Source organism: Bactrocera dorsalis, chromosome 1 (genome assembly GCF_023373825.1).
Source record: "Bactrocera dorsalis isolate Fly_Bdor chromosome 1, ASM2337382v1, whole genome shotgun sequence".
Taxonomy (NCBI): Eukaryota; Metazoa; Arthropoda; class Insecta; order Diptera; family Tephritidae; genus Bactrocera; species Bactrocera dorsalis.
Window position 1 is genome coordinate 105,428,036 of NC_064303.1, and position 25,005 is coordinate 105,453,040.

General features: G+C 32.6%; 6 protein-coding genes across 11 annotated transcripts in view; 3 read left to right on the forward strand and 3 right to left on the reverse strand.

Moving 5' to 3' along the window:
• Nucleotides 1-25,005, forward strand: part of LOC105224395 (protein quick-to-court) — a 48,370-nt gene that overhangs the window by 5,641 nt on the left and 17,724 nt on the right. For 2 of the 6 annotated variants that reach the window (XM_049461605.1, XM_049461613.1), the window contains exons 1-3: nt 11,974-12,137; nt 23,152-24,252; nt 24,346-24,420. In XM_049461605.1, the coding sequence (XP_049317562.1) occupies nt 23,173-24,252; nt 24,346-24,420 (1,155 nt within the window). In that variant the 5' untranslated portion in view covers nt 11,974-12,137; nt 23,152-23,172. Of the gene's footprint in view, nt 1-11,973; nt 12,138-15,040; nt 15,256-23,151; nt 24,253-24,345; nt 24,421-25,005 lie in introns of those variants that run through there. The other 4 variants (XM_049461608.1, XM_049461610.1, XM_049461616.1 and 1 more) reach the window with 4 other exon arrangements.
• On the reverse strand, nt 2-1,201 carry LOC105224390 (uncharacterized). The gene is made up of 4 exons (XM_011202457.4): nt 1,053-1,201; nt 691-987; nt 287-632; nt 2-226 (listed from the first exon to the last, which is right to left on the reverse strand). The coding sequence occupies exons 1-4, from the start codon at nt 1,061-1,063 to the stop codon at nt 113-115; spliced, it is 768 nt and encodes a 255-aa protein (XP_011200759.1). The 5' UTR covers nt 1,064-1,201; the 3' UTR covers nt 2-112.
• On the forward strand, nt 1,263-2,292 carry LOC105224391 (vesicle transport through interaction with t-SNAREs homolog 1A). The gene is made up of 2 exons (XM_011202458.4): nt 1,263-1,458; nt 1,516-2,292. The coding sequence occupies exons 1-2, from the start codon at nt 1,368-1,370 to the stop codon at nt 2,109-2,111; spliced, it is 687 nt and encodes a 228-aa protein (XP_011200760.1). The 5' UTR covers nt 1,263-1,367; the 3' UTR covers nt 2,112-2,292.
• Nucleotides 2,298-3,909, reverse strand: LOC105224392 (ras-related protein Rab-19). The gene is made up of 3 exons (XM_011202459.4): nt 3,651-3,909; nt 3,470-3,549; nt 2,298-3,404 (listed from the first exon to the last, which is right to left on the reverse strand). The coding sequence occupies exons 1-3, from the start codon at nt 3,748-3,750 to the stop codon at nt 2,949-2,951; spliced, it is 636 nt and encodes a 211-aa protein (XP_011200761.2). The 5' UTR covers nt 3,751-3,909; the 3' UTR covers nt 2,298-2,948.
• LOC105224393 (retinoid-inducible serine carboxypeptidase) lies at nt 5,149-8,227 on the forward strand. The gene is made up of 5 exons (XM_011202460.4): nt 5,149-5,395; nt 6,615-7,186; nt 7,281-7,500; nt 7,580-7,771; nt 7,841-8,227. Exons 1-5 carry the CDS (start codon nt 5,335-5,337, stop codon nt 8,134-8,136), a joined length of 1,341 nt encoding a protein of 446 aa, XP_011200762.2. The 5' UTR covers nt 5,149-5,334; the 3' UTR covers nt 8,137-8,227.
• On the reverse strand, nt 9,024-10,395 carry LOC105224394 (26S proteasome non-ATPase regulatory subunit 14). The gene is made up of 3 exons (XM_011202461.4): nt 10,235-10,395; nt 9,408-10,173; nt 9,024-9,331 (listed from the first exon to the last, which is right to left on the reverse strand). Exons 2-3 carry the CDS (start codon nt 10,170-10,172, stop codon nt 9,170-9,172), a joined length of 927 nt encoding a protein of 308 aa, XP_011200763.1. The 5' UTR covers nt 10,173; nt 10,235-10,395; the 3' UTR covers nt 9,024-9,169.

A 25,005-nucleotide genomic window follows, 5' to 3' on the forward strand; every position in this document is an offset into this window, starting at 1 on the left:
CTTTAGAATAATAAATACACCATTTATTGATATTCACTCAACTTATGCTACAATTTTATTCTTCAAAAGTAAAATAAAAAAATTATGCAACTACTTAACTATAATAACACATTTACATACAACGCATTATTAGATCATTTATCGCATCACCTCGATCGCCATACTCGCCTCCTCTTTTGTAAGGCACAGATACTTTGTTCTTCCATCCGTCTCGGGGACTGGAAAGCTATTATAAATTATTACTATTATATTTATCGTACAATAAATATAATTTGTTTTAACCTACCATAAAACTGCAGAGGAACGATTTCACAGCATCGAAGTTTGGTCCTACTGTGTAAATTTCGTGGATTATATCTTCCAAACAAATTATTCCTTTATCTCCAAGATGTTCTTCCACCAGAGCGTTAGATTGTATGGGCGTTTTTCTTGAATTGACACGCGCAAAACCTCTCTTAAATAGCAATTCACGTATTGTGCTTAGTGTTGGATATCCATAGACTACAAAAGGTTCTATAACTTTGAGCAATACTTGGGTTTCCTTATCGTTGCGTAGAAATACAGCATTGTGACGAGTTGACAGATACAATGTATTTAAAATCTTATTTGTTGTTTCGTCGAAAACTTTTTTACTGTTAATGGAAATATATTACTATATCTCTATATTAAACGGATTATCTTTTTATTTACCCTGCGTGCCTCATAACCAAAAGCAGTTTTTCATTTGTCTTCTCAGGTTCTTTGAAGTCAACTATGTTAGTGCGGCGTATAGTTTGCTTGATACGTTTTGCTGTACGCTCTGCTTTAAGGTAATTCATAACAAATGATTCTGGACGTCGGAATTTGTGATGTCTCTTCGCTCCTGCAACCCTCTTAGTTTTCAAAGCTTTCTTCTGTTCTAGTGTTGCTTTATCTTGAAGAATGCGGCGTTTACGATGCGCCAGCACCGACACGGTTTTGCCTGGTAACTTATTGGGCACTGCGTATCTGCAATTTGATGAAAATAGCAAAATTATTATAGTTTCCATGAAGAAACGTTTTTATTTACTTACTTGTCCGACATTTTAATGTATTAAATACAGATATTTCCTGCAGAATATTAAAAATACGCACTTTAAAAATTTGTAAACACGTGTGGCAAATGAAAGAACGAAAATTGAGCGAATAGGATGAATTTTTGACATAAACCGATGACTTTTATGTACTATTCACAATAATTTAAACTTGTTTTTTTTCTTTTTGTGAACTGACAAATTTGATCAGCTGTTTTTCATTGTGACAATTTTCTTTCAATATACAGCTTTAAGTCCAATATTTTGGAATAATATATTGGGAAACATATTGTTAAATCAAAATAGAATTTCAATATGATTTTACTTGAACAATATGAACAGCAATATGCTGTGTTGATAGCGGAAATCACATCTGAAATAGCCCAACTAAAGCAGTTGAAAGGGGGTAAGAATTGTGTAAATAAATCCTAAAGAATTAAAGGCAATTGCTAATTCCTTACAGTGGAAAGACGAGATCTTAGCTCTAAAATAGATGGAAGTCTTGCTGAAGCACATGAACTGTTAGAACAAATGACTTTAGAAATTCGCGACATAGACGTAACATTACGCCCAAGTTTCCAAAATAAGGTCAGTTGTGCACAGGTAGAATTGAAAAGGCTTCAAAATGATTACCGTAGTGCTAAAGAAGCTCAGCAAAAACAACATATGACAGTTTTAGAGCTGGGCGGAGGAGACGGCGACTATTATGATGATGTATCCATTGGTAATGATCAGCGACAACGCCTATTAGAAAACTCGGAGCGTATAGAACGTACGGGAAATCGTTTGGCTGATGGATATCGCGTAGCGCTTGAGACAGAAGCTTTGGGAGCGCATGTGCTTAATGATTTAAATCATCAGCGTGAAGTTTTGCAAGGTGCACGTTCACGTTTGAGAGAAACTAATGCAGATTTGGGAAGAGCTTCAAGAACACTTAACTCCATGATGTTACGTGCATTGCGAGAAAAGGCTGTATTATATGTAGTTGGGGTGTGTTTTGTGGTCGCTGTAGGTGTAAGTCTCTACTTGACATTTTCATCTAGTGCCCCTACCGCTTAATAAATTTATTAAGGAATTATTTTATTTGTTATATTACTTTAGACAATATTTTATGTATTTATTTATGCAATCGACTTTCTTTGTTATACATTCCTTTCGGTTTATGATAATTTATACCTTGTTGAAGTGTAAAAAGTATACTTTTCAAACGAAAAATCGTAAAACTTTAAAATAAAAACAATGGCGTTATTAAATTAAATAATCATGTCGTTATAAGACAATTTTATTATATTTGCTTTTTATTGAATTCAGAACTAAGCTGTGACTACATTTAGTTTCTATTCCTATGAGTATTTGAGATAAATGAGGTTCTTATTTTAAAAGAATCCATAGTATGTATTTTTCTGTAAGTTGATTTTATCGATATAAATGTTACTTTTGTATAAAAACAGTATTCTTGCCCTTAGCCATTTTAATTCGACAAGCAATTTAATGGTATTTGTTTGACTTGGCTTCTGATCCTTTCCTATTTAAACTTCTCAGGTGTTATTTTTTTGTTTTAAAATCATGAAAGTTCCAAGAATGTTGGACGGATTACAACCAAAATTTTAGATAACATTAAATGCAATTTATGTTTTGTTTTGTGACATTACAAGTTGTTGTTTGTGAGTTTTTGGTGACGAAAAATAAATCTTATTATAAACTGTAAAAATAGAAATATTCGTAAACACATTCAAGCTGTTTTGATATAGTTAACATAAATACGTTGTAACATCAAGTAATAAATAATTAATAAATAAATATATAGAAGCGCATTATACTTCTAACACCACCTTCTATTCGTTATATGAAGTTCGTCCCTACTTCTCTTTAACCGAACTCCACATTCCCCATTTGCTAGCAAATGCATTGCGAACTTTCTTCATTCGTATCAGCTTCAGCAGCTGAGTCAATTTTGAAGCTGTGTTGTTCCAATGCCTGCAGTTCCATTTTAGAGCGATTAGCATCTACAAGTATACGAGATATATCACGAAACATTTCCTCAACGCCATCCGATGTTTTGCAGGATGTCTTGTAAGTAGCACTAATTAAACTGTGGCACTGTTCACAAAATGCTTCTACTTCAGCATCGCTCACTTGTGGTTCACGCTCGGCCAAATCACTTTTATTGCCACAAATGAATATTTTAGCATTTTCAGCGTAAGTTACAATATCTAGTAAATGTTGTGACAAGGAATGAAACGATGCGGCATTATCCATGGCGAAAACAAGTATGGCACCCTCAGCAAATTTGTAATAAGAAGATGTAACAGACGCAACACGTTCCATACCGCCGGTATCCCATAATTGTAGCTTGTTTGTCATAAAAACGAAATGTAAAAGTGTATTCTAATTTTGTATAATACAAAGCGGCTTACCTTGATTTGTTTATCACCGACAGTATAGTCACGGTCTATATGATCCAAGCCTAATGTTGATTTGCGATCTGTGTCTGTTACTGTTGTTATAAATGGAGGAAAATCATTGTGTTTGTGTGCCAAAGATAATTATAAGTATTTATTTTGCTTTCCATCGTATTATACAATTATGCCTACAAACCAAATGTGTTGTTGGTGAAGCGACGAAATAGTGAACTTTTTCCCACACCATAATCGCCACAAAGTATCACCTTTTGTTTCGGTATGCGTACCGTAGCCATGGTATCAAAAATTCTTATCTGCAGCTGCACTTAGAAGCCAGACAATAATAATTTTGATTTTGGTTGGTTGTAGTTTTATGACTGCACCTGTGAAAATTTGTTAGTTTTTCTTTAACCAATTAGCTGCACAAAGCTACCACTTGTTTACGAAACGATGATGCTTTTTCATTACGAGAAACCTATTCACAATTGAATTTTGATATAAGTGAGAACAGTTGCATATCAAATACTGTACACAACAAGAAACTCTATTGATCCGTATTTAAATTTTTTATAATTAATAATTATTATTTATAAATTTTTTTCTTGTTTTAAATTTTGTGTAAATTAAAAAATACACACAGGCGTTCATAAATTTTTATTAATTTTAAAATTTATTTATTTTTTCACAAAATGTGTTTTCTCTCAATAAGAACCGTTATTGATGTTATCTTTTAAACGTCATGACAGCAAACGGTTTTCACGATGTTCGAAGTTTGCTATTTAATTTTCTTGTTTGAGTATGAAGTATTTATTAGAAAGAATATAATTTACAAATATTCTATGGCGATGAAATTTTTACTTAAATTTAGTTCGCTTACTTATTGTTCCCAACTATTTATGAACCTTAGTTATTGAAAGTGACAACTAAAAATTTCTTTTGTAATATCCAAACATACATACATATATACATAAGTATTTCACATAGTTATTGATAAAAAACTACAAGAAATTGAACTATATTTATATCACTCTATATAATAGAATATCTTTTTATCTACTTATATTGATCTTTATCTATACTAAATGGCTTACACACTTGCATCAATGCGAGTAGATCAAAAAGTGTATATGTATATTAGAGCGGATCGATTTTTTTTTTAATCTTTTACGGATCATTCTGAACAACTTTACCTAAGAGACAAAATTAAGGCCTTTAAAGCCAGTGATTTTTAACGCGAAATTTAAAAAATTTAAATAACCGGTTGTGCGGAAGATATGTGATACAGTTCTCCGATCTGGCTGATTCCGACAAATGGCCAATTGATTATGAAAATGCACCTACAAAGGTATTAAATTTCATTGGGATATCTCAAAAACTGACAAAAAAATTTTAAGATCAATAAAAATCTTCGTATTTAAAATCGTTGGCTCGAAACCGGTTTTAGACCAATAGTCTCATGGGTAAAAACATTCAGAATGACCATTAGAAGATTTCCCGCATACGCGTACTAATGTAAGTAAGCACTTGACATTTTATTTGCTTTTTGATAACCTCTACAATTGTATATAATTAGTTAACATATTTAAAAAGAATCCCTCTATTAATTTATGTATACTACTCTCTATTAAGTCACGCGTGTTGTTGTAGCTGATAAGAAGCTACCTAGCATATTTGCCAATAAAAGGCATGATCGACACCGCAATCCGGGCAGAAGGTAATTCGAACACTTTCTCGTCGCACGCGACTTCCAGCGGAGTAGAGTCTATAAAAAAAACAGTAACATCATAGATAAAACGTATTGTCGTAGGGTTTGTCCCATTTTCGCTTTTGTTTTGTACGCGGCTTTACTTTTTTTAAGTGTTTAATTTTATTGTCTTAAAATGCGGGTCGAATTAATCTGCACAGCAATTCTGTTGGCAATTTGTGTTACAGCCACTACAGGTAAGTAAATAATATAAAAAAATGTATATAATTTAATTTAAACAAGAGAATTGCGCCTACAAAATATTTCAGTTGAATTTCATTGAATTATTATCATGTCTTTGAAAATCTGTTATTTTTTTTTTTTAATATTTACATTTATTTTTATTGGTAAAATTTTCCTCGCTTCTTTCTTCAAAAACTGTTCTCAGTATAAAATAACGGTAATTTATTGTTGAGATAATTTTTCATGTTTTCTTGCATTATTTGCTAAATTTCTATATAAAGAATTCTTTTATTGATTTATTTGCAAAAAATACTTAGTTTCTTTTTATAAAATATAATATTGAGAAGCCAACCAGGGTTGATGCATATTAAAGTGCAAAAATTTCAAAAAGATTAAAAAGTTATCGCTAAACTTATGTGATAAAAAGCCAAAAATTTGATCTTCCTATGCAAAAAACTTAGTAATGCCGAACAAATCATTAAAGTTTGATTTAATCAACATTTTGTCGTCTTTCAGGCGTAATTTTCCAACATAATATTATTTTTAAGTGCTAAATTATATTAGGTATAATAAATAAAATTTGAAATGACAACTACGTTAATACCTCAAACTGATTCGCTGTAATTTAGTGCAGGATAAATATTATTTTTAAATTGACAGATTCATACTCAAATTTATAGTGCTCATGTTTACGAAGATATACTTATAATGATAAGGGTTTGAGCGCCTGTCATTGACTCTATAAATACAAATATTTATTATCTCATTTGCCGTGATAAAAGATAAATTTGCTGAAAATGAAACTGATATATTGACGACAAGCCTTCAGTAGTTTTATAGTTGTCTTAATTAATTCAATAGAACTTATCTCAAAACTGCCAGACAATTTTTATTTATTATCATTGCTTGTCTTTTGTTGAGGAAATTTAATGCTATTCGATCCCTTAGACCTGCAATAAATTTTCTTATGCTAAGGCACGAAGATTACTAGGCATTAAAAATTACTGAAGTTGTCATATTTGACAAACTAAAATATATGGTGGGTTTTCTCATGCCATTCAAAGTTATTATCGTCACGGTAATGTCGCGGTCTGACGAATTAAGATCACCAACTATTTAAAATCCTTTAAAAGGCATCATTTCACACACACACACATACATGCTTGACTGTCGCTTCACGTAATCACTTATTTCCCTCTATTCATACGTTTCCTCCCTGCTTTTGTCGTCTAGCCAAAACCGGCTATGGCCCCGGTGAACAGGATTGGGGTTATGTCGATGTGCGCACTGGCGCCCATATGTTTTACTGGCTATACTACACCACCGCTAATGTGAGCAAATACACCGAACGTCCGCTGGCCATTTGGTTGCAAGGTGGTCCCGGTGCTTCGTCGACTGGTTATGGTAATTTCGAAGAGTTGGGTCCACTCGATTTGTATGGCAATTACCGTAATTTCACGTGGGTTAAGGATATGAATGTGCTCTTCATTGACAATCCCGTTGGTAGTGGTTACAGTTATGTTGATAGCGTGCGTTACTTAACGAAAAATAATAATGAGATTGCTTTGGACTTGGTACGTTTGATGAAGGGTTTCTACCAGCAACATCCCGAATTCGAAAGTGTGCCTTTGCACATATTCTGTGAGAGTTATGGTGGTAAAATGGCACCAGAATTCGCTTTGGAACTGTATTATGCTATACAACGTGGTGAGTTGCGCAGCAATTTGACCTCGGTGGCATTGGGTGATCCATGGACGTCACCGATTGATTCCGTTTTGGCTTGGGCGCCATTGTTGTTGCAAATGGTAAGTATATGCCCTTATATATATAAGTATATATGCACTTGTACATACATACATGTGTTTTTATGTTTATATTACTTAACAATTATATCAACAGGGCGTTGTGGATCAAGATGGTTATGAAAAAATTGCCGCTGCTGCCAATAAAACGGAAGATTTGATCAATCAAGAAAAATGGACGCAAGCCACAAACCAATGGGGTGCTACACAATCTGTTTTATTGCGTGAGTCAAAGGGTGTGGACTTTTACAATATCGAGACACCAACTAGTGGTGATGCCTATGCCAACGTATTATTGAGAAGTAACAATATTAAGGGTATGTAATAACATGCTGGGTACATGTGTACTCGATGTATTTACTCATCTGTCAATAACAAGAACATCTACTTTTATAGATTTAATGTACCGCACTATGGTACAATATGATTATGATATCGATGAGGATCGCGATCAAATCCTGGAAGATTTAATGCGCGGCCCAGTACACAAAGCTCTAAATATATCGTCTAAGGTAAGATGGGGTTCCCAAAGCAGTGTCACTTTCACCAGATTGAGTACAGACTTTATGAAGCCAGTGATACATATCGGTAAAAATATACTAAGTTAATTTGAAAAAAGAGATACGCTTAAAAATATTTCTTCCCTTATACGCTTAGTCGAGGAACTTCTCAACAACACAACACTGCAGGTAGGTGTCTACTCCGGACAACTGGACTTGATTTGTGCCACTCCAGGCACAGTTAACTGGATTGAGAAAATGCAATGGAATAATAAGTCTTCGTACGAGGCGGCACCACGCGTTGGCATCAGTGTTAATCGCATTTTGGAGGGCTATGAGAAGACCGCTGGCAATTTCACTATGTTCTGGATCGATCGCGCTGGACATATGGTGCCTGCTGATAATCCAGCTGGCATGAGCCATATTTTAAGGAAATATACCAACTTTGGTTGAGAGTAAACTTCAAATACATATTTGAAATGCAATCAATATCAAATCATTGTATGAGAAATCATTAATAAACCTTTTATTATTACAAAATCTACGCAAACTGCATTATTTCCCCATTTATAATATAAAAATTTCAAAGTTTACGAATATCGCAAACAATTTTCAAATTTGAATATGTTAAGAGTGTGCGTATGGCATTTATGTCGTTCAGTGCTGCCAAGTTTCAAATTCATGAATGCGAAAGGTTAAGCCGCCGGAAACTGACAGATGTTTATATTTTTTTGAGAAGTGTCATTAAATTTAATAACTTCCTTAACAAGTGCAAAAAATTAATTAGAATACAAAAAAATAATGAAAAAACTTCTTTTTAAATAAAACCAGAGAAGTGAGATAAATGTGTTAATGTTAATAAGCGCTCATAATGTAGAATTATATGTAAATGATTTTCTTTTACGAAATTTGTTTGGTTAACTATGGAACAATCACTTTGTGAGTATTATTTTTATTGCGTTTCTCTATGGATTTTGAAATTATAAGGTATTTGACCAAGTTTTATTTGCTGCATACGTATTGATACCAATATCGAAATTGAGGCTCTTGCTTGTTATTATAAAATATATATTCAGATCAGAAATGGCTACTAACTATAAATTGGGACGGTTCATATAATAATTATTGTGTATATCAATGATACTTATTACTTCACTCCATTCTCACAACAGTCTGGTCTAAGTAAACGGAACGAATTCGGATTGGCGGACAAAGACTGTCAACTCAACAGCACTCCTCCAAATTACTTCAGGAAAGTTCTCACTAGGCTACAATAACACTACTTTTTTGCAAACCTAAAACGTTTAAATGATATGTTTCTGTAGTAAAGTACAAAAGTATTTATTATTTCTATATTTTATTTCATTTATGATGTTATTTTTAAAAATACATTAATGCGTAGTAAACTGAAACGTGTTGCTCAGTTTGAGTGTTCTGTATATGCGGTTTTGAAATTTGAAGTCAAATGCAACAGGAAAATGTTAGCTCACTTAAATACAATCGAATCGAGCATTGCGCCAAGGCATTGCACAATGTTGTTTTGCATGACTTTGTCGACTTTCTCTTCCAAATGCCGTTTAGGATCTTGTTTACCAACATTTTTGATTGCCAATTGCTCTGGTGTCATTTTTTCTTCGTCTTCGAGCGACTAAAAGTTGCAAACAGATAAAAAAATATATATTATAATATTTGAAGAATTTGGGAGATTTCAATTGATTAATTACCTTATTATAGTTTTTGGCTAATTCGAGCATTTCCTGCACGGTACTTTCATTGATGGAACAATGTTCATTGTAATCCGCCAATGTGAGTCCATCCTTCCATGACTTCTTGTGCAAATTCAACAGCATCTTTTGTTCCAACTCATTTTTACGATAATTAATACTAATTGAGTAGTAATGCCGATTCAAACCATGAATCAATGCCTGGACTGAGGGTTTTTGCAGATGTCCCAAATTTGAAGTTGTCTGACGCGGCTCTTGACCCAGTACAAGCATATTCGGGTTGATTAGACGGAAGGCATCAATAACTACTTTACCCTTCACCGATTGTATGGGATCGACGACAACGGCAACTGCGCGCTCTGATAAAGCTTCAAAGGACTGTTGTGTGTTAATATCCACACCGGATAACCAACAGCCAAAACCAGGATGTGAATGGTACCAGCCAACCACCATTTCTGGACGACCAGTTTGTTTTAACATATCCAACATTTTTGCTTGAAACACTGGATCCACAGCTTCAACTGAGACGCCAGTACCAGTTTGTGGCATAGCAAACACATCGATTACTTGTACTGTGTAATCATCGACGAATTCGCCCAACATCAAACCCATCACTTCCATGGGTACGCCAGCACGACCATGTTTTAACATTTTTAATAACGCCAGCGAGGAGATATATACTTGTTCGGCGGTATCCACAACAGGGGCATCTGTTGGTGGTGGAGCTTGCGGCATTGCACCACCCAAACGTAATAAACGATCCATGCTGGCAATAATACGAAAATGTTGAATTTTTGTTTGAGTCAATTTTTGATTTATTAATTTACCTTATTTTTGAAATATGTAGAAATACGAGTTGTTGAATGAGTTAAATATTCCGGTTATATTTTGCAAGAAAAATGCACGAACACAACACAGCAAAATTTACAAATGTCACACCAGAACTTTGACAGCTACAAATGTGCACCGTCACATCGATGCGGTATGTTCAACACAAACTGTTGTTTATGCTTCGTCGAGCGCGTTCAAATGAGTGGATAACGAAAATTCGCTTTATGTATGCATATAAATTAAGTGTTATTTAAACAAATTATTAATAAAAATTATCGTTAAAAAAAATTATAATTTGATATTATTTATAGTTGCAAGTAATTTTTGACAAATATCCTTATGCCATACTTTAATATATATGGTAAATATAATTATATATTAAAAATATACATATGTACATACATTAATGGCCAAATATATGCAATAATGGCCAATGAACGAGCGAAAACACCGTTCCGCAAGAAAACACACGGCTTTGTGTACCACGAACTCGCCTTAGAAATGTGGAGTCATCTCATTAAAGTTAATAATAAAAATAAAATAATAGAAAAATAAAAATGCATTTAAATTGAGAAAGAATATCAAGTGAATTCAAATTGGAAAAAATATAAAATATGTATATGCGAATGTTAACTTATAAAAAAAAAGTAAATATATGACGATTTTTTTTTAATTTTTATGGTAGTAAAACTGTTTTTTTATTGTTTTTTAATACTTTGTTGAGCGGCTATCGCGGCTTTAAATAATAGCAAACAAATTTTGCATATTTCATTATAATAATAAAAGGATTTCAATTAGCCGTTATGCCTAGATATTAATGCATTTATTTATGTATGTATGTTTATATGTATGCATTTACTATGTATGTATGTATGAAAACGGTAGTCGATGTGCATCTCATTTGAATTGTAGCGCATTCACTTATTGGATCACAAACCGCAACGGTTGATGCTAAATCAGACAGTCAAACTATACAAATTACACAGATATGTAGGTAGTCAAGAGGCAGATTGGTTGAAAAGAGGGCACTTCGATACTAGGTAGTTAGTGGAACTACGACTGCCATAAGTATAATTATCAAGTTGTAGGTTTGTTTTAATATCTTTTATCGTCTTTGCTTTCTTTATTTTTTTTTTTTCATACACACATACATATGTACATCGTATGCATCATGTTTGCCCAACGCTTCGAGGCTTTTTCGAACGTTACTCTACCCTAAGTACTCACAAACTTTTGACTTTTTCTGCTATTACACTTATTTTAAACTGAAGGTACTATTGCATACTTGTAGTTAGTGTGTTTGTGTGCGAGCGTTGTGTTTTCTTGGCATTTTCATTTTTTAATTATGTTTAATTTTACGTTGTTATTGTATTTTGCCATGACTTACAACAGTTCTGTTTTCCACGATTTTTGTTACAGTTTTTTTTCCTATACAATCAACAATCGTAGTCTGCAAGTCACATTGCTACATACCGACTTGAGCCATTTAGTAAGCTGTTGTGTTTTAATAAGTTTGAAAAGTTTCAGTTGCACTTTGTTGCCGGATGAGCGCTGTTGCTCTCGTAGTGTAAGAGTGAATATTGTACTAATAACTTTAACTTTGAATTAAAAATTAAAAATTTTGATTTTAAACTTTTTACAGCAAAAAAACATTAGTGATTGGTTAATATAAATTGAAAAAATCGCTAAATTTGAAAATAATAATTTCATAATTTTTTTTTCAAAAAACATAGACTTTTGCGCATTCAAATGCGAGCCATTTGTATATGTGGCACATGTGTTATATTCATTGATTGCTGACGATGCAAATTGTCTGCTAACTGACTGCATTGTGATTTAATACACATAAAGATATTAAGCAAAATTGCAGCCTTCGCATATTATATGGTACATTGACAGGTAAGCGCCGCGATGGTATTATTAATATCAATAAATGTGTGACCATATACATACATACATACAAACCTACCATGTAAGGTTTGTTATTGCATTTGCAGAAGCCAAACAGATGCCTAAGCTATTTAAAAATAGCAGAAATATTGAAAAGTGTCAATAATAATACTTACATATATGGGCAGTTACTTGTTACTTCAGCTTAAAAGCTAAGCTGAAACCATTTACCATATAAGTAACTGATTTATAAAAAAAAATAATAAAATAAAAACATTAACTTCAATTGCATCGTAGCTGCATTTAATACTCTTCACGAATACAAATACAGAGGATTTTATACAAAAACTTAATTTTGATCGTTCAGTTTGTACGGCAGCTGTATGCTATAGTGAGCCGATCTAAACAATCTCTTCGGATATTGTACGGTTGGCTATAACAATAATTTGTGCAAAATTTCGTGAAGATATCTTGACAAATCAAAAAGTTTTCCATACAAGGGTTGAATGTTGATCGTTCAGTTTGTATGACAGCTGTATGCTATAGTAAACCGATCTAAACAATTTCTTCGGAGATTATACCGTTGGCTATAACAATAATGTGTGCCAAATTTCGTGAAGATATCTTGTCAAATGAAAAAGTTTTTCATACAAGGGTTGAATGTTGATCGTTCAGTTTGTATGGTAGCTATATGCTATAGTGATTCGATCTGAACAATTTCTTCGGAGATTATACCAATTGCTTTAATAATGATCTATGCGAAATTTCGTGAAGATATCTTTTCAAATCAAAAAGTTTTCTATACAAGGGTTGAATGTTGATCGTTCAGTTTGTATGGCAGCTATATGCTTAGTGATCCGATATCGGCAATTCCGACAAATGAGAAGCTTCTTGGGGGGAAAACAACGTGTGGACTCTGTTTAAGCTATATAGTTGCTTAAGGCTATAAAAATGTGGAAAAAATATTTTTGAAAAAACTCCCTTTTACATTTGTAGGTGTAATAATACAGGCCAGCAACATTTATTTTAATGCCAGCTATTTTAACGTACTACATACATATGTTTCACGCTTCATTTCGTTTATTTAATATTTTTCCATTTAAATTGAAATGTTCAAAACGAACTAGGGCAAAATTATAATACATATTTGTAGGCCAAACACAGCTGAAATTAAATAAAAACAATTGCACGCACACATGTCAATATAACCCTTCACAAACTCAGCACTTAAATAAAATATAACAATAAAGATATGCATACCATACTCATATGTACATATGTACACACATACAAATATTACTTTGGAACAATTTTTTTTTTAAATTTGCAAACTGAAAATAAAAATTTTATACCTAAAAATATTTAGTATCTTCCTTTCCTCTAAAATAAAATTTTATTTGCAAAATATATACGCTAAATTTAACAATCATCAAACAGAGCCGTCTATATTGAGTTTTCAGTTCTCCTAATAATAAAAAATAGACCATTTCAGGTATGAGAGTGTGTGCGTGAAGCTCGTAACAGCGAGAATATCTCAAAACCTTATCAGGAATGAGAGACAATAACAACACAACAAAGTGATAAGCAAAATTGCAACAACTGCTCTTTAAACACTTGGCGTTCAGTAAGCTTTTTTTGGGCTTTTAAAATAAAATCAGGAAAGGTAAATTAAACAATAAAGAATTAATTGGAACACATAATATTTTTAAACTGCAAAAACTACAATTAAATGTGCTTTTGTGCAAGCGCAGGGAACACGTGAATTTATGCTGCATATACAAACATTCGTTGGGTGGTTCAAAAGTGCTTCGGGATTTTTTATCATTAAATATAAATAAAAATAATTTTTTTTTATTTTTCAAGTCTACTTGGATTTGAAAATTTTGCTTTTCAAAAGGTTTCAGAATTTATGTTTAAAAATTTTAATATAAAATATACACGTGAATTTCGGAATGTGCTTAAGAAAACTACATATGTCTTAAAAAAATTTTTATATTTAAGTTGAATAATTTTTTTTTAAATCGAAAAAATTTTTTTAAAATTTTCAGGATTTCTATTTAAACTTTGAATAAATAATATTAATTTTTGGAATATGCTTTTGAAAAATATTTCTTATAAAAAGTATTATATTGAAGTTAAATAATTTATTTAAAAAAATTAAAAAAAATTTCAATATTTTCAGGATTTCTATTTTAAAATTTATTAAATAATAGTCACTTGACAATTCGGAAAAAATATATCTTATAAAAATTATTACTTTTAGGTTTTTGAAGTGTTTTTAATGTTGAAAAAGTTTTTCGAAAATCAAAACTGAATTGTTTTCTATATATCAATTAGTCATTTTTCAAAAAAACGAGCAGTGATGATTTTTTTATCATTAAATAAAACATGTAGTCTGTTATTTTGGCATACATACATACATATGTATGTATGTACATACATATGTACATATGCTTGTATATGTAAATGGAAATAATTATAATTAATTTTTTAAGTCTACTTGGATTCCAAAAGAAATTGTTTCTGAAATTAAAATTGGCCTTCTCTTATAAATTTCAATTAATCACAAAAATTTTAAATTTCAGTATTTTTTTTTAATTATTACATACATTCAAAATTTACTCACTTATTTTCATCTTAATTATATTTAAATATTTCAACTTAATCTTAATTAAATTTATTTAAATCATCGTAATTATTATTTTTATAATATTAAAATTTCACATTTTCAACAATTTCAAGCCTCAAAAATTGTTAACCCACCCTAATGCACAAAGACATGCATACAAAACGCGCCTATAAAAAACTTCACGGAGAGGTGAATGTTTTAATTGAGCTTTTAAAAATATTAAAAAAAAACCGCAAAACATACGAAACTGTGACAACGATAGCGCTGTGCTATGGGAACATTAGATTGCCGTCTGCCGCAGACGATCAGTAGTATCGCGGTCTAAAAAGCTAGTCGGGTATTAAATTTGTATACGCAATGGGCTCACGTTGTAATTTTATAACGAGCATGTAATTTCGTTACGAAAAGCGGTGAAGCTCGTGTTTCTATCAGAAAAAAACAGCAAAAACAATAATTTGTAATATTTTTATGAAACCGAAGTGCCACTTAAGTCAAAAGGTTAATAAATGCAATGATCGAAATGAGTGATTCAAGATTCTAATACCTAACTAACAGAATATTGCGAGGTGGATAGTTGAAAATGTCATTTATTTAGATTGCTGCTTGTTGCAGCATATTTGTTGTGTTGAACCTAATTTTTGTTCGGAGATTGTAGCGTTGCCTTAAACAATAATCCGTGCCAATTTTCGTGAAGACATCTTGTCAAATAAAAAAGGTTTTCATAGAAAGGCGAGATTTTGATCGACCGGTTTGTATGGCTGCTATATGCGATAGTGAATTGATATCAGCGGTTCCGACAAATGGGCAGGTTCTTAGAAAAAAAAGAATGTTTACAAATTATCAAATCGAAATCTCAAAAACTTAGGAACTTAGACTCTTTTTTTCCTAAGAACCAGCTCATTAGTTATATTCATACAGACAGCTGGACGGATGTGGGTAAATCGGCTCAGCTTGTCTTGCTAATCATTTATTCTGTATACATTTGTACATACATACGTATATTTTTCATGTACGTAAAATATTTGTAGCTACTTTTTTTGACTTAAGGCGATTATCAATTGTATATAAAACGTAATATGTGCTCACTTATAGATAAATGGCTTATCTTATACACTATATTCCGTAAATACATATATACAAATGTATATACTTTTTAGCATTTAGATACATAAAATAAAAACATACATATGTAAGTTTCCATTTAACTGTGCTCTTTATAGGTGCGTTTCTTACAAAATTTTATCTTCACTAAAATGCTATTCCTCTATAGATTTATGGGTGCGTACTTTTGGCTGGTTCTTCTTCTTCCAGATTTCTTTGTTCAGCGATTTTTTTTTTAAATCTCGTTTACTGTTTTGAAAAATTGTTGATATTAACCAAATTGACATATCTGTTATTATCGACATTTAAAATAGGTGGCAACCCTTCGAAAAAATATCTCTGACATCAATGCGTTTGAATATATTTTGATTTTTCAATTGATCAATTTCACTGATAAAAAATTTGAAACATATGGCAACCCTTTTAAAAAATATTTTCAATTGTAAATTTTTTAAATCTATTCTTTAAATACAAAAAAATATCTCTGACATAAATATGTTTGAACATATTTTAATTTTTCAATTAATCACTTTAATGTAATATATTAAAAAAATTGAAACATGTGGCAACCCTTTTAAAATTTGTTTACAACTGTAAACTTTTTTAGACTTATTTTTTAAATACAAAAAATATCTCTGACATAAATATGTTTGAATATATTTTAATTTTTCAAATGATCAATTTAATTGATCAGAAAAAATAAACATGTGGCAACCCTTATTAATTTTTTTACAATTGTAAACTTTTTTAGATCTATGAATTTGTTTAAATACATTGTAATTTTTCAATTTTTCAGTTTAGTTGTTCAAAAAAAATTAAAGCGTTGCCACATCTTTTCCAAAATACTTTTAATTGTAAGCTTTTTTAAACTTATTATATTTTTTTAAATATTTTATATTAGATTAAATAGCTTCAAATATGTGGCAACCCTTCTCTAAAATATTTTCAATTGTAAGCTCTTTAAGCTTATTTGCTTAAATACATATGTACATATATTATAATTTTCCAATTTAATTGTTTAAAAAAATTTTAAGGGTTGTCACATCTTTATCAAATTGTTTTCAATTGTAAGCTTTTTTACACTTATGTATTTGTTTAAATACATTTTCAATTATAAGCTTTTTAAGAATATTTGTTTAAATACATTGCAATATTCCAATTTATCAATTTATTTTCCAAAAAGTTTTAAAGGGTTGCCACATATTTTTCAAAAATACTTTGGATTGTAAGCTATTTTAAACTTATGTGTTCAAATATAAATATGTCAGTTTATCAATTTATTACTTTTAATATATTTAAACATGTGGCAACTCTTCTTTAAAATATTTACAATTGTAAGCTTTTTTACACTTATTTGTTTAAATATATTTATTCCAATTCGTCAATTTAATTTATTAAAAAGTTTTAAAGGGTTGCCAGATCTTTTCCAAACAATATTTTCAACTATATGCTTTTTTAAGTTTGTTTGTTAAAATATATTAATAAGTCAATTAATCAATTTAATCGAATTAAAATCGAGGTGGCAACCCTTTCCAAAATTTTTTTAATTTGGAGACTTTTTTAACGTATTTAGTATTAGAAAATATTTTTATCCTAGTAATACAGTAAGTTGTTTATTGACTTAAGTTTTTTAAACATTTAAACATGTGGTAACACTGCTTAAAAATAAATTCAACTGCATTTTTTAGGTCTGAAAATTTTTCCAGAAATAATTGTACTATTTATTTATAGCATAAGTTCAAATATACATATGTCTATTTCAGTAAAGTATATGGTATAAGCAATTATTCTATTAAATTATGATTTTGTAATTAAATTATAATCAAATTTGAAAATTATATTAATCTGAAGCTAAACATATGTAATTTGTACACAATAACAAAGTGATCTCATTAAATAATGACCAATCATTAGTTGAAGAGCTATTATTTTAATTTTTTTTGCTATTAAAATTATTATTAGTTTTAGTATTAATAAATAATTTATGCTTTAACTAAATGTCTTAAACTCAATGAACCAATAATTAACTTACGAACTCACACCTTCTAACCCTTTGTGCTGCTCACTCAACCTAAATATTTTCATATATGTATGTATGTATACATATACCATATTATGCATAGAAAGCTGGACCATCCATTGCATATGCAATTATTGAAAACCACCATTGATTTATGCATGTGTGTATGCATGTGTACGGCAGCAAAAGCGCGAAAACGTCAGCATTAACACATTAGCGTCATATAGGAAGTTCGCGTGTGTTTTTGCGCTGTAGCTTCCGGTCTTGCAGCTTTTAGTTTAACGGCTTTTACCACTCTTTACTTTGCATTGTTTTTCTCAATGTTTTTTTGCTGTTGCTCTTTCGTTACTCTTCAATGCAACACAAACAGTGTGAACGTCAAAATGTACCGCAAAGTGTGCTGATTCCGCTGTGTTGTTGTGGTTATGAAAATCTTTCGACATCTTCAGCTTGTACTATGCTACTTATTGCACATTTTGTTGCCACAACACGTACAATCCATTGTTACACAGCTAATGTGTGTTTGTATTTAAGTACATATATGAGTAAAAATGTATACATATATAAAATATAATGTATTAGTGCACAACTGTTAGCTGCTTAATTTTTCTTCGACCACTTGCTGGTATGCGGTTGCCACATTTCTCATCAAATACGATTTTATGTGCGCAATTTACATGCGAAATTGTGGAAAAGCTAATATTTGCTATATATATATATGCATTTTTGTATATAATATATATTTATGTACATATGTACATTTTATAGCTAGCTTGTGGCAAGTGTGTAAGCTCATTGCAGCGCTTAACTGCAATTAACTCTAATTTGCACAAAAGTGTGGAGAAAAGCGTGGCTTTGTTTGCTTAAAATCTCGTTTCACCGTCTTCGCGCTCTTAAGTATGATTTATTTACTACGCTTACTCTAATATCATGAGTTTAAAAATTGTCTGCATATATACATATATTGTATATATGTATAAAAATACACACATATATTAAATATATACATAAGTATTTACTGCTTCTATTCACTTGTGCGTGGTAAACCGCTGTGTTCCAGTTTATTGGCTGTCTCGGATTTTCACTTTTCAAATAAGCAAGGCAATTAATTGGAATTTTAATAAATTTTTCGCGTTAAAATGTGCCATAAATTAAGCAAAAAAAAAAACAATTGCAAATATGTAACAAAGCCAGTTGATGAATTTACGTGCGTGTTTGCGCAAATTTATTGGTAGCAAATACTTGTTTGAACCGCTGATTTATACTCATGGTGTTTGCATTGGTTAAATTGCAAGAAAACCGTTCATGCGTTAACAAACATACCAACATGTACATATGTATGCATGCAGCTTGATTAGTTGTGCAACTGCATAGTGTTTCAAAGACGGCGAAGCTTTTTTATTATTAACTAAGCGGCAATTCGACCAGTTTATTTACTTATTACTTAATTAGTTGTTTTTTAATTTCCTGCATACCAAATTCCATATTATTTTACAAATATTACTACGATTTTAGCACGATATCTGCATATTAAATATAGTTATAACCTGAGCAGGGTATATTCAGTTTGCCGCTTGTCTGTATTTACGCGAATTATTCTCCCAAAGAAGCTTCACATAAAGGGTTACATCGGTTTCGTCGGGTGAATTACAGCCTTTTTCAAAAATTTTTTTCTCATATAAAAAATGAAATATTTTATTAGAAGTTTTTATTGTTACAAACATACGCTATTAACAAAAAGATTTTGAAATTTTTGGGGGAAACAAACCTTCGACGACGTCTGTAAGAATTGTATCTCAAAGACCTGTGAAAAATTTAATGAAGATCGGTTAAGTAGTTCTCGAGAAATCTTTCCAACCGACTTCAAAACCACAGTTTCGCGAAAAACGCGTTTAAAGACAGCGCATTTAGCCTCGAGCGCACAAGTTCTAAAGGCTGTATCTTCGAAACTATTGCTCGGAAAAATTTGAATGTAGTAGAATTATAATAAAAAATTGGATTTTTTATACCTGTAACCCCATGTAACCTCATAAGTCGGAAACGCCGATGTTGGACCAGTATAATATCGTTCACCTTGTATGGTAGTTACTCCATTGATACAAATCAAGTTATTATATGAAAAACTTGTATAATTAACAATATATCTTCATAAAATTTGGCACAGATTATTGTCCAAAGCAACAGTACAATCTCCGAACAAATTGTTCACATCGAACCACTGTGGCGCAAAGCTGCCATACAAACCGGCCGATCAAATTCAGGCATAAAGACATTTTTATACCCTTTTACAATGTGAGAAATGCCGCTATGTAGGGTGTTACAGCTTCGGTGCCGCTGAAGTCATTGTTTTTTCTTGACATTTTTTTTTGCTTAAAGGCAGTCTAATTTCTTGTTTTACGACCACGGCGTTAATTAATGCAATTGGTTATGTGTAATTATTTATCTCTTTTTTCAAATAAATGATTAAAATGTAAATGAGTTGTCGTGAAGAAATTTATAATTATTAGATTTATGTGTAGTATGTAGCTATTAGGTGCGCAACAGCTCACTAGTAGTGATCGATTTTGATATATCCAAAACGTGATAAACTTAACCTAGACATTTGGAACAGAAACTGCGTTTCCAAATTAGAGTTTTTGTACTATAAATTTGTCATATAGTTTTGGTTGGGTGAATATGTCCCATTTTTTTCTTCAAATAATCGTCATTTGTGGAAAGTGTCCATTTTATTATTTCAGTCAAAGAAATCGGTGGCTGGGGCACATCAGGAACTCCAAAAAGTTTATGAAGGTGCTGCTTCAAGTGAAACAACTTGCTGTGATTGGTTTCGTCGCTTCAAAGACGGCGATTTCGATATTAAGGACGGACCGCCTGAAACGAACATTGCATCAGTATTGGGAGTTAGCCGTCATTGGGAGTCACCCACCAAGCCGTTTCAAAGCGAGACAAGGAACTATGGTTCTTTATGACCTCAGTACCAGGAGACACACGAAAAAGTGATTCTGCTGCAAGACAACGCTCGGCTTCACGTTGCCAAACTCGTCCAAATTTCACCTGGAAACGCTTAAATGGGTATAACTACCTCACCCGCTTTATTGCCCAGATATTGCACCTTCTGAATTTTATTTGACTCATTGGATGGCACTTGGTCTGGTTCAGAAGTAGTTCCACTCAATGGAAATGTATTGATTCTTCGATTGCATCAAAAGATAAAAAGTTTCAGAGTAAGGGTGTGCGAGCTTTGTTAGAAAGATGGGAAAAAGTTATAACTAGCGATGGGCAATACTTTGAATAATTCATTTTTAATAATTTTCTTACAATAAAATTGCATTTTCTTTGGAAAAAAATTAGCGAAAACTTATTTGCGTAGCCTAATACTAATTGTTCTTTTAGATGCTTTATCTTCATATCATCATTTGGACTGGAAATTTATGGTCAAGAGCCTGGGCTGAGTTAAAATTTTTTAAAAACAATAGTGATAAATAAAGTCGCACGATAGAGAATTGGCTTGTCTGAAACCTCGTTGGGTATCGAAAGGCTTGGGGAAGTCCTGTTCGACCCTGATGGAGCTTTTGACGTCATTTTACACAACCGTATTAGTTTTGCGGTAATACCAAATTAAGACATAGCGGCATAATGACATCTCATTTTCCGTGCTGTCAAAATCAGTTTTGAAATCGACGAAGAGGTGGTGCGTGTCGATTTTCTTGTCAAGGGTCTTTTCCAGGGTCTTTTTAGCGCATGGTGAACACCTGGTCAGTTTTTGATTTTCCAGGCCTAAAGCCACACTGGTAAGGTCCAATCAGCTTGTTGACGGTGAGCTTTAATCTTTCACATATGTAATATGCTCGATAGAACCTTATATGTGATGTTGAGGAGGTTTATACTATGGTAGTTGTCGCAGATTGTGAGATCTGTTTTTGTGGATTGGGCAGAGCACATTTAAATTCCAAGCGTCGGACATGCTTTCGTTCGAGTTATTAGTTCTTCGCTGTCGTATTTGCATTGCTCGGCCGGCAATCAATCGGCTATCGCCGCTTTGTTGTTCTTTAGACGGATAATTGCTATTCGAACTTCTTTACGATCGGACAATGCGACATCCGCTCCATCGTCATTGATTGCACAATCGGGTTCACCATCTCCTGATGTTAAGTTTGCACAGCCATTCAGCAGGTTGGAGAAGTTTTCCCTACATATTTTCAGTATGCTCTGGGCATCAGTCACTAGATCACCTCAGGGGGTTCTAAAAGTGTAGTTTACTTTCTGGTCCAAATTACGTTGTTAACCTTGAGCATTTATAGAAAAATATATTATTTTATACTTAAACAATTGTTCTGTATGAAAATTTAATTAATTTAATTTAATTTTTTCTTGAATATTGATTCTGAATTTCTCAAATATTCTAAATGATCCAGTGGAATGATGTATTGCCAGACAAACTTTTCGCGTCGTTAAGGAATAGCTTGCAAATACACACTAAATGACATATGGATATCATAATTCATAGCATAAAAAAGGTTTCACCAATCTAGAAAAAAATGTCTTATCAATTCGGTTCGCCTGGTTACAATTGGCCAGACCGACTTAATTTTGATCAGGTGTTTAACTGAGCGTAGACAAATTTTTGAAGAAGCTCAACTACTGAAAACCGTATGAAGCCCTTATAAACTTTGGAATCTGATTTAAATCGATAAAAATTAATATATTTTATTTTATAAAAGTTTATTTTATTTATTTTTTTTTTATTTTAAATTCCTTCATTTACGTAGTTTTTATGTGGATTCATTAATCGGCATTGCCTTTAAACCATTAATTGCTCTATTGCTTGCTCATTACTCTACATTCATTTATAGCAAATCGCATAATTTAGCATCTAATAAGCCGTATTAGTGGTGTATAGACAAGTAATTGGTTTACGAAAGGAAAGGAAAATCAGAAGTGAAGTAATTACGAGAAAAAAATAAATAAATTGTTTTCAAACATGAAACAGACATTCACTGCACTTGTTGTTGCTTTTGCAGCCGCCACAAATGAAAGTTTTAATTAGCTGGACCTGAGAAGCGCCAAATGATGCCGACAGCCAATTTTTTACTTTTCATAATAATTAAGTTAATTAATCATGCTTTTATGCTGTTGCGCCAATTGCAGTAGCTCGATTTTACTCAGACGCTTTCCACTGCAACTTGCTTTAAATGTCATGCAACTAAATCTCTCACACAAATACTTATAACTACATATGTACATACACAACTAACTGCTCTCATCTTTTACAGTTGCAGTGACGTGACAAATCAATGACATCATTGTCAACGGCAACGACAGCGACAGCCACGACGCTTGTCGAAACGTCATGTGTGGCAACAACAACCGACGCGGGAGGGGGCCTGAGCGAGAAGAGGGCGGAGGAAGAGGCAGAGGTAGAGGCAAAGCAAGCGGTGATAAGCAACAATAACCCAATAACCGATATTGTGAAAGAAACTAATGCAATGACGGCTGTGGCAACAAATGGTACAGCAACAACAACAGCAGCAAACACACCTAGCATTGTAGTGGCTACCGTGAGTGATGTAGCAACAAAGCAATTGCCTTCAGGCGCCACAATAACACAACTCACTACGAATACGAGTAAAATACCACAGTTGCAGCAACCGCAACAACAACAACAACAACAGCAGCAACATTCGCCACAGCACTCACATGGCAGAGAATCGAAACAGTTATTGCACTCAACCGACCCATTACGCCGTTCCGCTTCATTACGCATGCGCGGCTCAAAGTCAAATCTATTTAACAGCACTGAGCATTATGTGGAAATGGAACGTAGCACGCGCCACCTGAGCAATATGCCGAGCACTACGGCCAGCCGCTACAACCACCCACTCACAGGAGTGCTTGAACCACACCAACTGCAACAACAGAAACAACTATATGAGCGTCATGCCACACATGCAGCCGGTTCACTTGGGGGTGCAGCAGCAGCAACGGCAATGCGTCGCAAGGCCACACTTTTGTTTGGTTCGGCGGTGTCCACGCAAACACCCGCTGTCACAGTTGGCAATCTGACGCGTTCGCAATCGCTGCGTCGCAGTTACCTAAATTACAATTATAATTCGCAACAAAAATCGGTCAAAACGGATGCAATCAAGGATCAAGTCACTGGAGGCGGCTCATTTGTTGACTCTGGCGCAGACACTGAGGCAGCCATTAATGGCACTGCAGTAGTGGATCATGTGGATACGCAGCATGAGCTACAGACGAATGGTGTTGGTGAAAACGGTGCCGTCCCAAATGGTTTTATGCAAAGCAATGACATAATGTACAAAGGTGATGGTGTTGGCGAGCAGCGCAGGATTGACCGGGATATGCAGAGAATGGTGAGTGAATGGCTTTCAGTTTAATTAAAATATTTTGCATTTCTTGTCTTAAAAACAAATTTATTTGCAAATCCTTTAAATGCGCTTAACTAGCTTGGAAAGGGATACGTTATGAGATTGGGAGTTACGAGTTCTATTGATTTTCTGACACCAGTGTCGAAAGATTTTGTAAGCGCATATACTATTCTAACTTACGCTCGCTTACAGCGGAGATATAATACATATCTACATATAAAAACAATTTTCATTTTGCCATATGGTTGTAAAATACGCTAAAAAAGTTAGTTTGGCTAGTAGTAATGCTAAATATGAAATTGATAGTGTTTTTCGCTGTTTTTAGGTCATAGGAGAGTGAGTTTGAGAGCCAAAACGGCTTGTGCTGTTTGTTTGTAGCGTTGTTGATATTTGATAATATTTAGATATTTGTGTGCGAACTCCTTAGAGCTTAACGACCTCTCAGAGTTGTATTTAACATCGTTTTGATTTTTGCATTCTACGAACTTTACACCAATACCAATACAAGATTACAGTGCATACAATTAATATTCTAATATCGTAACTGAAAGTGCAAAATAACGTAACTTCACTTTTCAGGCGAAGAAAAAACGATATGGCAGTCGAAAAAGTCTTTTTGTATTTATAATAAAACTTCAACTTATTTTTTTTTTTAATTATACTAATAAATAAATAAACAAATATCTACCATTTTGGTCGACCACTTTTTGCCATTTTTCCGCTAGAGACATTATTCCA